This window comes from Taudactylus pleione, unplaced genomic scaffold (assembly GCF_031769625.1).
Source record: "Taudactylus pleione unplaced genomic scaffold, aTauple2 ptg000687l, whole genome shotgun sequence".
NCBI lineage: Eukaryota > Metazoa > Chordata > Amphibia > Anura > Myobatrachidae > Taudactylus > Taudactylus pleione.
Genome location: NW_028285089.1, coordinates 2495735 through 2509700, shown reverse-complemented (window position 1 = coordinate 2509700; position 13966 = coordinate 2495735). Strand labels below are relative to the sequence as shown.

Below are 13966 nucleotides of genomic sequence, written 5' to 3'. Positions count from 1 at the left end.
TCCGAAGCGCCTTAGAGTACATAAACAGTATGAACAGCTTACGGTACAAAATATTGCAGAACATCAACAAGGTTTATAAAATGCTGCAGCAGCAGTCATAATACCCAAATATGCAGCAGGGCAGCAGAACCCAAAGCTTTGGTGCTGCTGTTGGCAGTAGGAAGGAGACAATGGTGTGAGGGAAGGAAAAGCACATGAGGAAAGAGGGCCCTGCTAGTCAGAGCTTACAGTCTAAAGATACACACTTTAAAACTTGTCATTTTCACAGCTTAGTATCATATACACCTTGGTATGGCTAAAAGACATTTTCTCTTAAGTTACCAACCAGAGAAAGTTAGGCCTCAAATAGGTAGAATTCTGTAAAAAAATGATGTTCAAAGTGTCAAAAAAAATAAAAATAAACTGGACACAGATCGCAGACTAACTTTTCTTTTATCCAACAAATTACTAGTGTATATAGGCCTGCCACATAAAACAGACACCCGAGACTTCATTCCAAACTTAGGTAATGGCACTTTGAAATTTCACTTTCAAAAATATTTTGTTCTGGTTAGGTCCCATATTTCACTTACACTCCCATATTGCACTCTTACAGTGAGCATGTAAGAAACAGAACATATGCAATATCTGCTATTTACTACATGAAATGTATTACACAGCTTGCACATGATAATATACAACTTGCACATTGGAATCTGTGTGAAGAACTTGGGAGATACTGCTTTTCAGGCCACATGACTGCAGTCTGTGAAAAAAAATATATATACAGTCGCACTACAGGTTTTGGCACAAAACATTCGGAATGTACTATATTCTATAGATTACATATGTTTGACTAGAAGCAGCCAGTGTGCCCGAGATAGCTGAATAGAGCAAAACACAAACCAAGATTTCCATTGTTTTACTACTTGTTGTGGCAGTTGTCCTTAACTCTTATCATGTAATGGGGATAAGCCAGCAAGTTCAAAGCAATCCTAGATTTATATAAGCTTTCTGAAGTTGCCTACACGTATGGCGATATTTTACCCGATCTGGCTGATTCCGACACATCGGAACGACAGATTGTGTAAAATATGCCCAAATCGTGAGTCCCCACTCACGATCACGATACGCGTCCCCGCAGGCACACATCGCATCTTGAGATCTGCTGTGCTGTAAGGCAGATCTGACAATCTCAAGTCACGATACACTGGATAGTTTAGGAGGCACGATAGATGGCGTGTCAAATTGGCAGCTTTTTCAGACCAAATCGTGCCCACGATTGCCGGGGAGAGTTCAGGGGGAAATCGTACACATTGTGGGATTGTGAGCACATCGCTATGTGTGTAGGCATCTTGACACATGAAATTGTATAAGCAAAACATTTAAATTATATACTAAGAGGTTTATTATCTTAACTGTGATGTTACTTACCGTCTTGCAATATAGTAGAAAACAGGATTTCCAGCCTTTGATGTCCCTGCTTGGTAGAATATATTTAGAGTTTTTAATGCTTTAAATTCTTCCTTCTCATGTACCTGATGTCTAGTGAACACATAGGAAAACAAATATAGTAAAACAAATAAAATGACATACATTATAACATACCAACTACTAATGACATAAGATGTTTGCATTACCTGGTCATAAATTCTTCAAATTTTGAACTTGTGAGATTCAAACTTGACCAATGTGTGTCAGCCACTGGCTTATGTTCTGGTGGCCCAAGATAGGCAAGTAGAGTTGCCATTTTGTCAAACGGTCTCCTGCCGACAGCTTTGTGGTCCCTAAAAACACCACAAACAGTTTTAGTGATTTTAGGGCAAACATTTGAATCACAGGTTTAGAAAGTATTAACGTTCAATACACTAAATTCAAAATAAACATAACTACATGTACTGTATGTTCGCTGTACTTTATTACAGTTTACAAACATTTTATAACCCTGCACAAAATTGTTTACTGTTGTTTTTCATACCGGTTACTGGAAAGATACTGTCCAATCTTCTCCTGATTGTTCCAAAGCAACCGATGTAAGGCAAGTACATTACCATCAGTAATAAAGGAGAGGCTGTGATTAACTGTGTCGCTTGGAGGACAGTTATTTGCAATATCAAAGAAGAACCTTAGAGAATAAAAAAAAGCAGTTTTAAACACTGTACATTCTTCTCTCCTACGGTTTTCCCTACAGTGGTTGCCAAACGCATTTGGCAATTTTGTCACAGTCAGTGGGAAGCTGGCCTTACTAGCCACTCAAAATCTTATGGCACACGCAGGGGTAGTGTCTTCCAAAGAAAAAGTGGCAACTACACAGACTAAAGAGAAATTAATTATTTAATATTTCTCCCCTTATCTTGTACTATATATATTCTCTTGTTTCTAGGATTGGGGTAGTGCTACCAAGAAAAAACAAACAATGAATACAATTTGGATATGGAAAGGCATGAAAAAGTTACATGTCTTCACTGCACTAAACTCATAATAGCTTTTATTTCAGATTTTTTGACAAAATGATTGTTTTGCAACTTGAACCACATTGGAGGGTATAAAGAGAATTATTGAAATACAGGTAAGAATAAAGGGTCTATGTACTAAGCCTTAATGTGCATACACACACACAACGATTTATGAACGATTTTAGTAAACGATTTTGTTCCATTTTTTTTCAAGGGAAAACTTAACGAAAATCGTTTACTAAAATAGTTCATTTACTAAATGTAATGAACGATTTTTTTTGAACTACAAACGATTTTTGCATATTCCTTTACCGAAAATCGTTGAGTTGGTCAGTCTAACTGAACTACAAATATGAACGCGCATGAACAATAATCGTTCATCGTTTTAACTCAGAAAGTGAACGATTTTCACAACTATTGAACAATATCGATAATCGTTCAAAAAATCGTTGTGTGTATGCACCTTTAGAGAGATATAAAGTACCAACCAATCAGCTACTATCATCTTCCAAACTCAGTGACAGTAGCTGATTGGTTGGTACTTTATACCCATCCATTTTAGCTCTCTCAAAGGCTTAGTGCAGTGTTGGCTAACCTTGACACTCCAGCTGTTATGGAACTACATAACCCAGCATGCACTGCTACAGTTTTGCTATTAGGGCATGCTAAAACTGTGGCAGGGCATGCTGGGATATATAGTTCCACAACAGCTGGAGTGTCAAGGTTAGCCAACACTGGCTTAGTGCATAAACCCCTAAGTGTGAAAATAAAAACATTATGAGCTAAAATAAGGTTAATACAGGGAGAAGTTGTATTTATACAACTTCTGTAATGGAACATTATAATCATATCAGAGCTCCTGTTGCAAACAGCAGTTTAAACTTGATTTGGACTGGATTTTAAGTTTTCAAACACTTCAAACTCTGCACACTACTACTCTTCAATTCAAACCTCCTACAACTTCACCTGGTAATTTGACACACTGTTTAACATGGTCTATTATTACTGCATTCTGTCTATCCATTTTATCTTGTACGTTTATGTGCAATATACTGACTGCTTTGCATGTCTCTAAACTGGAAAATCATGGACTCCCTATACTATACCATACCTCTCCTGTCCCCCATATTACCAATCCCACTTACCCAGTATCTCCGCCCATTTCAACCTACTATGCTTTTTTTTTCTGATTTCCCACAGCATTTTACACTATGAACTGCTCATTTTGCCACTGTAACCTATGTAGTGAGCCCTTGATCTCGGCTTCACTTTGTACTTTCAAAGGCAGGATAAACAACCCGTGGAACTATTTATGCAGTGGGTATCTTGCTAGTCACTGTTCATTTTATTCTTCTATGTCTTATTTATATTGCTTATTACACATTGTAGCCGATGTAGTCCGCCCAACATGGCTGCCTTGCCTGGTACTCTATTGTGTAGAATGCACAGTTCATGTTTCTGATCATTTCGCAAGGGTCTCACCTATTATTTTTATTTCTCCATTATGTATCTCTTCTGTCCAGTGTAAACCTATGTAGTGAGCCTAAAATGGCTGCCTCAATTGGATCCTTCGTGGGAAGGATGAATAATACTTGGAACTGAATACCCAAAATGGCTGCCACACCTTGCATTATATGCATTGTGTCTGTATTTTATGAAGATGTAAACATCTATTATGTTTATACTATGGGGACAATCCAATTAGCCGCAAGGGGTGCGAATTGGGTGTGTTTTGCTATTGCCATGGCGCTCGAACGTCAGCAACGGCACCGCATCTCGCACCCCTCTTTCAGGCTGAACTTGCTCAATTTTGTAAACAGCCCTATGAAGCAGCGCACAGTTTTGAGCGAGTTCAGGCTGCCCTCAAGTGCACCGGTTGTCACGATGACTCGCACCCGCGAGTGCATCCAGGCCCATCAAGAGCCGCGCCGGGCCCTTGTAAAAAAAAAAAAAGGGTATGTGGCCTAATTGCGGGAGGCGCGGCAACATCCGCTTAGCTGAGCCCCCTCAGCCCGGCGCATAACCAGTGGGGGGCGCGATCAGCTTGATCGCTACCCCCACAGGCATAGGAAACTGCTGTGGCTTCTTCTTAGCAGCGTGTGCTGGGCCGCTGTGTGATGTAAGGGGGGTGGGGGGGAGCGGTGCTGGACTCAAGCCCCGCCGGGCCCCCCCCAGCAAGTACGGGCAATTTCAACCCCCCCCCTCTCTCGGCGCCCCTGAGTGCATTGTGTATAATTGGATTGACCCCATTCTGTAAAGCAACTTGAGTGCTATTGGAGAAAAGTGCTATATAACTAAAATTATAATTATATCACATAATGATTTCTGATGTGTTCTTTAATAGAATAGTTATTAATGGCTTATCTTCATTATTGCATATATTACTACTAATTTGTGGACTAGACCTCACAAAAAATGAAAGCTTCCTTCAGTGAATTACAAAGCTTCCCGATGTAGCATTCACTTCAGATAACCTTACTTCTTTATTATAGCTATAATTTAACTAAAGAACTTTCAAAGGACTTGCACGATCTAATTACAATGACAAATTTGTGGCTTGTTGTAAATGCTGTTTTCTTACCTTCGTGCAGCATCAAAGTTACTTTTTACAAATTCATTAAAAGGGCGCATGTGTTCCTCTTTCGTAAACAAGACGTGATTGGCAATACTCTGCAGGATCTGCAGAACAAAGTGATTATTAATATCATGTCTTCACCGGATCTAATAATTAGTAAATCTGCTTAAGCGCACAACTTGAACTAAAGATCTGGAGCACAGTACAGCTGAAATGTACACTTGTTGATGTGAATGTATCACCCTTGATAGCAAGGAAGCACAGTGTGCACTCAACATGTACCGGATACACCAGCTACATGACTGGAAATCTACTATTTGTCAGACACATGCTGCATGAACAGAACAGATTTAACACAAAATGGAAGCACAAATGAATGGCTGCTGGGCAATACTCTGCATATTATGTTGCTAAATTGCATTAGTATATTTTTAGCCAACAGTGTTCTGGCCACTGATATACATTCATTTATGCAAAGCCTGACTAGTACTCCTGGGATAGAGAGGGGTGGTGATGGGGGGGGGGGGGGGTCTACTTTCAGTGGAGTAGGGGGGAAGAATCTTAAGAGGACTATCTGCATCCCATACACCAATAGTTGCTGCCACTCTATCTCCTTGCCGTTTGATTATACTGATTTCATAGGTAATCTATTGGGACCAGTCATCTGACATTGTAATCAAACAGCACTGCTATTTCTAAGGTATTTGGTTATTAATTATCTGGAAAAACCAGAGTGACTTAAGGTCTTGCAATGTAACTATATATTAACTCCTAGATACATGGGATGCTGTTTAGGGTCTGTTTGTTTGTATTAGAATTTTATGACTTGTATCTGGTGAGGGTGAGGTCATTGGGGGGTGGGGTGTAATCAGTGACTACACAATGTATGCTTCACTATATAGTATACCTAGTAGGTTACAGGCTGCAGGCCTGTTATAAGGCTGCATAACTTTTTATTTCAAAGTGTTTTTTTTCTAAGTGGTATTATATGCACAGCAAAATTTAAAGTTAGACAGGACGACAACATTTAAAAAAGAACTCTTTACAACTTCAAAGGATCTTCTGAGCTTCTGGACACCCTGAAACTCAGCCACCAGTTTTCATTACAACCTGAACACACCTTTTGCCAACAGCATGCTTCAACATTGCAAGCAACTACCAGCTGGATTGCTGCATTTTAATTTTTAAATGTATGTTTTTTGAGCCTACACTGTTATATCATTCCTATGCCACTGTCAATGTATCTCTACACCACTGTAGTATCTACCATTTTAACACCTTCTCATCTATAAGAATGCTTTATCCTTAAAAGTCCTGCAACTTTAACAGTTCTAAACTCATTTTGCTTATTATATACTCTTGTAGTTGTGCCTTTACATCTACTAACACTGTTCTTCCTTTTATCTGATTTTTAAACATTTTAGCTGTACTATTCCTGTATCTCACTCTCATCACTACTACTGCTATCTTCCCCCCCTAATCCTTCATGTACGCAATGTCTCTTTTCTTCTGCCCCCCCCCCTCACTCAGAAGCTACATAATACTTTCCTCTACCACCTGTTTCCATTTCTTTTCTTCCATAGTCTCCTCCATTTTCTCCTGTCCCTCCCTCCTCTCCTATCTCCCTTCATCCCATCTAGTACTCTCCACCGCATCTCCAATAACTCCTAAGCCCTGCACTCTCCCTTTTCTCCAAGTTACACCTCTTCTTCTCAACCCACACCACACTAAACCTCCACCTTGCCCACCACCTGCTGTCACCCTTCCTCACTCAGTAGCCCACCACATACCCACACTCATAATCCCCCTGCTCTAAATCAATCTCAACCCCACAATACAGCAACCCTAACAATCTCCTCTCTCCTGTCTCCTCTGGAAAGCCAGTCCAGTCTATAATCAACTGGTCCGTCCATTACGGCTTCATATTCAACTCCTTCAATCTCCTAGCCATCACCAAATCCTGGACTTACCCATCTGACACCACTTCTCCTGCAGCTATCTCCTTTGGGGGCCTCACATTCTTTCACACTCCTTGGCCTGGAGGTTGCCACACTGTTGGTGTTTGGGTACTTCCACCAACTCTTACCTTCTAAACTCTCCACTTCATTATTTGCATTCAAAGCTCATATCACTTGCTTTTTCCAACTTCCTCGAGTAGCTGACTTTTCTCATCCCCCTGGCATTAACTAAAAATTCCAAGGTAACTTTGCTTTTTGGCAACTAATCTTCAAATGGGCTCTCAAGACCCCTTTCTTCCTCAAAGCTTTCCAGCTCTCATCCTAACCCACTACTCCATGTTCCTTCCTCACAATCCAGTCCCATCTGTGTCACCTCTGTTTGTCTGCCCCCTCCCCTTTGGAATGTAAGCTCTTGCGAGCAGGGCCCTCTTCCCTCACGTGCTTCTCCTTCACTTACTCCTACTTTAATTTACAACAGCATCTAAAACCCTTGGTTGCTGACACCATGCTGCTTATTTAAGTGTTACGCAGCAATGTATAATTTGTGTATTTGTCCTGCATTGTTTATTGTTTGTACGGTTAATAACTGTTTTTGTGTGCTCATTAGTTTATGTACTTTGTAAGGCGCTGCGGAACCCTTGTGGCGCCATATAAATAAAGGATAATAATAATAATGCGCCATATAAATAAAGGATAATAATAATAATATTAATAATAATAATAAACCTAGTGTTGAAGAATCAGTTTAGAAAAACGGATTTGTGATAGTTAAAGTAAAAATGTTTGTATGCTGCTTTTTTTTTTTTTTAAACCTGCTTAGAATTAGACGACAGGACAACCAGCGGTGTATTAAGAGAGATGGGGACCCCTGTGCAGTTACCGTCCGGGCCCCCCTCCTCTCTACCAGACGGCAGTAAGCGCATTGAGCGACAGCCATTTTGCCGGTGATTTCCCTACTACGTATGCGCAAAGCGCCGGGAAAATTGCTATGGTGATCATTTTCCAGGTGATTTGTACAACGAAGCTACTGCCGATGCGGGACACCGGAGAGGTGAGTCTGAATAAATGGGTTGAGGGTGTGCGGTGTGGGCCCCCCGAAGCCAGGGGTCCATGTGCCCCGCACCCATTATAGATATGCCCCTGAGAACTTAACAGCCAATAAACAATGATGAAATTAGGACCCTTTGAATGCCATTAATATAATTGACTGATGCATTTCTAAATGTGTTAAAAACAAATTAAAAGTGGAAAATGTGAAAGGCATGTTACATTTGTTGCTATCTGTAGTGCCTACCTTACTCTGTACTACCATATCCAGTGAATTAAAATACCAGTAGCTAATATAAATGACACCGGCAATCACAACTAAGTCAATATTGCACAAGTCTATAAAAGTTAATGTGTCACCTTAGACATTAACTTCAAGCCACGTTCTATCCTTGGTGGTGGCTTCTTATCCAGTATCCCTGCCTCATAAGGTGACACAATGGCGGGATTAATGAACCTAAGGAACATGGCACTTCCCACTGCACCAATGCTGTTCTGTGGAAACCTCTGGCTTACAACCTGCAAAACATAACATCACAAAACAACTTGTATTTAGAAGGAAAAAGGAGGGAAGTAAAATATATTTTCATATAGTTAAATACTGAATCAAGTATGCACAGTTGTGTTCATATATACAAACCTCTATTCAAATGATCACAGGAGGATATAAAAAAACATATGGTACAGCTAAATGCCGCAGTTAATACTCTACTATTCTTACAAAGAAATTAGATGCTGTGAAATTAGTTAGCTAGTAGATTGGTGATAAGCAGTCATCAAGTGCATGGGTACACACAATGCATGGCCTCAGGTAAAAGACAGGACTTTCTATGTATTTCTGATTAAAGGACCTGTCTCCAGGAAGCAAGATGTTAGAAGCTCTATTTGGAAAAATAAAATTACTTCTCACTTATCTGGTGTACATAGGGCCTAGGAGGTAGTAGGCTAAATGCCTTCCATCACCTGCCTCCCGTTCATAGTGCAGACTTATGGCAACCCGATCTAGTAGCATAATGGTTGTATTGATTGGCCTTGCTGGACCCCTACCAAAGTGAATGGGTGTTGGGGGGGGTGGGGGAGGGGGTTTAACAATGGAGCAAGTAGCTCTTACATGGGGCTTAATTCAGATCTTTGAATGCACAAGGGGCAAAAATAATACTACTTAACAATGATATATCAACGAGTATATCTCTTGTTTATAATCTTAGAAAATACTCAGTCAGGGTATGATAGTCCACATCCTTCTAAATTTTAAGCTGCAAGCATTTCTGGCAACAGATCACTGCAAACTAAGCACATAGATGTGTCTCAAGGTGCCCACACACATACCGATGTGCTCACGATCAGCCGATGTGTACGATTTGTGTACGATTTCCCTTGAAACTCTCCCCGCCAGCTCTGCACACGATCTCCACATGATTTGCACATGGTTTGGTGTCCAATCTTCAAACGATCTCTCCTGCATCCAGACTTTCCCAGTGCATCGTGTCCTAGATTGTCAGATCTGCCCTACTGCACGGCAGATCTGACGATGCGATGTGCGACCAGCGGGGACGCGCATCGCATTGTGATCATGAGTGGGGACTCACGATTTGGGCATATTTTACACGATCTGTCGTTCTAATGCATTGGAATCAGCCAGATCGTGTAAAATATCGCTGTGTGTGGGCACCTTTAGTCACCAGATGCATTATTCATTCCTCTGTAAGACAAGTGATTTGACTATCACTGCTGATAAGAAAATTGGTGGATATTGTATATAGTGTACTGTATTCTCCATCTACTTTCTATTTCTTTTTTCCTTTTAAAACTAAAGCAGCTTTTATTGAAAAAAAAAAAAAAAAAGAAAAAAAAAAAAAAAACCACAGAGAACAGGGGTGACAGCAATGAACCCAATATATCGGTAAATCTGTGAAGTCATGTTACTGAATAATTATTTAACCAGAACAGTCCTTACTATTACATTCAACCAATATAAAAGTTCAGTTTGGTATATAACTGCCAAATGTGATTCCAAGCAAATGTAACTAAAAAAAAGTCTTCCTAAATAAATATAAAATAAACTGAATTCCATCTATTTAGCATATATTGTCTTATTTTATTCTTTACATTGCACCACTTGGAAGAGTACCCTGCATGTGATCACGCCTGCTTTCATTGACAGCCACATCACTATCCTGCTCTTTAAAAGTAAAAATTCCTGAAGCCATTATGGCTTCCTTCCAACAGTTACCAAATCACTTCACATTGTGAGTTATGTGCACAAATATGACATGCATTGTTCATAGAGCTCACGTTGTACATTATCAATTATCTTCATTCAACAAAGATAGGGTGATACTTCTACACTGTACCGGGCTCCTGGTGAAATTAACGGCATACTAACACAAATATTTCATATACAAATAGAATTTTACAACCATGTATGAACACTACACACACAGTACGGTGAAACGCTACTTACCTTCATTGGAGTGCTGAAGAAATAGGGACACCAAAGATCTAAATGTTCAAGTCAATGGGAAACTGAAAACACTTCACATTAAGATTTTCATTTTGTCAGAGACAGACCCCTCTCAGAAAGAACAAGCTTCGAGTCCCAAGCATCTAAAAAGTAGCAGACCTAGCATGCCCTAAGATCTAGAAGTACGTTACAACCGTCCCCATTAAGTACCACCAGCACTCATCAAGCAGTAAAGCCAGAGCGAATACCTAAGCCTTTCTACTTATCAATCATACACACAGAGAAGGCGCGGAACGGTAAAGGTTTTCAGTGTGTTAATTGAAATGAAAGCTATTCTGTGCCAGAATTAGTAGAATGATTTTGACAGTGAAGAACTGGAGGATTGAGTGAAGATGTTTTAATAGCAAAAACATAAAAATAGAAAATAAGAGGATTGTCTAGGTTTATTTTTGTTTCCAAAGGTCAATTGTTTGTTGTGTTTGGGGAGAAAAATGGCTAATAGAAAGTTCTCCGGACTTACTGATTTTTTGTTTTCCTTTTTTTCTTTAACGGTAGCTTTATTCAGTAGGGAGTGGCAAGTTGCCTACAGGACAGAGATGAGCACAAACAAGTCACAGCACCAACTACAGGTAGCAAAATAAACTAAATTAATAGAAAATAAATAAAACAAAACACACAATGTGGACTCGCACAAACAATTTTACAGAGTATAATGTAACACAGTGATGGAATACAAATCATGACTTGTGTTTCTCTTGTGTTATTATACAGTTACAAATCAATTCTACTATTTCTGGTAACATTCATTTTCAGATCAACAAACCAAAGATAAATGTATGGAATGTGAAACCTTTTATCAACACTGTAAACAGGAGAAAAAAATATTTATATTGTTGTCTATTTTCATTAACCAGGCACAATTAAAAAAAACATTATCTACCAAAATTTCTATGGTTTTCTACAGTTATCACTAGAAATGCCCATATGATGCAAATTAATATTCTCACTGAGAATACATTCATTGATAGATATCTCTTAGTCCACTCTTCAAATTTTATAAAACATATACACACATTATATGTTATTGTTTAATTATAGGGCTCCACAAAGTGTACGCAGCGCCAAACAAGAATTACAATAAATAAAGTATTATAGATGTAAATAGGATAAAAATGACGTAACGGGGATAACCAAACTGAGAAATTTCTTGAGAGAAGCAAACGCATTTTCACAGAAAAAAATAAATTTTGACCGAAATTTCAGAGGCCGGTTTTCGCAAATTACAAAAAACGTTTTTCGCTAAAGTATCATTAGGGGGGCTGTCTAAAGTGTTCTGTAAGAAATCCCCAAATTTTTACCCAAAAATAGAGATTTTGCTAATTTATTTCGCCTGCCCTAGCCTGGAGAAAAGTTTTCTCCAGTTTTTAGGCAAAAAAACCTGCCTTTTTCGCTGTCGTTGGCGAAATCAGCCGCAAATCAGCTGATTGCGGCCGATATATCGGCCGATTCGCAAACGACGGCCCTATATCTCAAAGTAGGGGCAAACAGGAAATCGGGAAACAGCTGAGTGAGAACGTAGAGGGTAGAGGGTGGAGGGCGCTGCTCATGAGAGGTTACAGTCTAAAGTGGGACTAATTAAAACATGTGCTTCTCCAACTGCTGGGGAACTACATATTGCAGCATGCCCTGGCATGCTGCAATATGTAGGCGCGCGCGGTCAGTGACCTGTCTAAACGCAGCGGCGTGACATCACAGGTCACGCACGCCGCGTTGCCTGTCTGGCCTACCCGTCCACCCCAACAGAGACTCAGCCAGCCCTTCCCTCCCACAGGTGGCAGTCACCCCAGCCAGCCCTTCTCTCCCACCCGCAGACAGCCAGTACTTCCCACCCGCCCGCGGCCAGTCACCCAGCCAGCCTCTCTTCCCCACCCATCCGCGGCCAGCCAGCCCTTCCCTCCAAGCTGCCCGCGGTCAGCCACCCGATGACTGACTGACAGGTCTAGAAAATTTAAATATTTTTAATGTGGTAGCCAGTATGACTTGATTTTTGGGGGGAGCAATGTGGGGTTTTTTTCTTTGGGGGAGAGCCAATGGTTTTATTTTATTTCTGCGTGTCCAGCAATGTGGTTTTTTTCTTTGTTTCTGTGGGGGCCAATGTTATTTTTATTCTTTGGAGGCCTATGTTATTTTTTTTTTCTATGGGGAGGCCTATGTTATTTTTTTTTCTATGGGGGCCAATGTTATTTCTTATTATTTTTATTATTCTTGTTATTTCAATGTTATTGTGGGCCAATGTGTGTTATTTCGTTGGGGCCATTGTATGTGCGTTTTATTACTGTGGAGGCCAATGTGTGTTTTAGTCCAGTAGAGGCCAATGTAGTGTGTTTTATTCCTGTGGAGGCCAATGTGTGTGTTTTATTCCTGTGGAGGCCAATATGTGGGAGTCAATATGTATGTTTTTTCATAGGTCGCACATGCCGCATCGCCGGATGGTGTGCTTTGGCAATTTTAAAATCTTGCGTAGTATGCCTTGAGTTGAAAAAAGGTTGAAACTGCGCTACGGAATATATGTGTGCGATACAAATAACTTAAACAATTTTAAAAAAATTACAGCGAGATGCTAATGCTACAACAGAAATGAGAGCCAGGAATAAACATATACACTCAAACAAATTAAATCAGTGTTACACAGATCAGTGAGCCAAAATTCTTCATATATGATGCGAGACTGATCAACTATCACTGCTAAAGATGGCTCTACAAGCTTCTAAAATATGGCTTGTACTTTTTCACACATGCATTCATCATGCTGGCTTTTGTTAAAAAAAATAACAAATGAAAATTGGTTTTATGCTATTAGAACGTTATGATTACTGGGTGATGGCAATTATGTCCTGAATAAAACTAAAACAGTTTTCAAAAGGGGTACTCAAATTTAATATGAGATTACATTACAGGAAAAAATGTTAATCAAGCACAGAAATTCCCATGTTGTCTGTTCAGAAGCCTGTTTTTTCTTACTGGTCAGCAAAACTAGTTTCAGCTCTCTCCCAGTAAATGGATCATATAGCCATCAAAAACAAGAGATATGGTAAGAACTTACCTTTGTTATCTCTGTTTCTATGAAGTCCATAGGGTCCACAGGGTTGACCTTGGGGATATAGCTGGATCAGAATCCATGGGCACCACACAGTTAAGCTTTTAGCTCCCAGGATGCACTTGGGTCCTCCTCTATACCCCGCCCCCGAGCCACAGGCACCTCAGTTGGTAAGCAGCCTAGGCCGGAGGAGAATATGGAACAGAGAGAAGGAAGACTGGAACACACAAGAAACCATACTCACAGAAATGGGAGACGGAAAACCGGTGACCAGCCACACAGCCCATTTGAAGCCAGGTGTGTCAGGGCGGGCGCCCTGTGGACCATATGGACTTCGTAGAAACAGAGATAACAAAGGTAAGTTCTTACCATATCTCTTGTTTTCTACTT

General features: G+C 40.1%; 1 protein-coding gene across 8 annotated transcripts in view; it reads right to left on the bottom strand.

Moving 5' to 3' along the window:
* NF1 (neurofibromin 1) overlaps positions 1–13966 on the bottom strand; it is a 297405-nt gene that overhangs the window by 109224 nt on the left and 174215 nt on the right. For 5 of the 8 annotated variants that reach the window (XM_088456127.1, XM_088456122.1, XM_088456124.1 and 2 more), the window contains 6 exons: positions 11000–11062; positions 8376–8534; positions 5017–5114; positions 1958–2104; positions 1620–1766; positions 1414–1524 (listed from right to left, as the gene is read on the bottom strand). In XM_088456127.1, the coding sequence (XP_088312253.1) occupies positions 1414–1524; positions 1620–1766; positions 1958–2104; positions 5017–5114; positions 8376–8534; positions 11000–11062 (725 nt within the window). The remainder of the gene's footprint in view (positions 1–1413; positions 1525–1619; positions 1767–1957; positions 2105–5016; positions 5115–8375; positions 8535–10999; positions 11063–13966) is intronic. The other 3 variants (XM_088456125.1, XM_088456126.1, XM_088456129.1) reach the window with 1 other exon arrangement.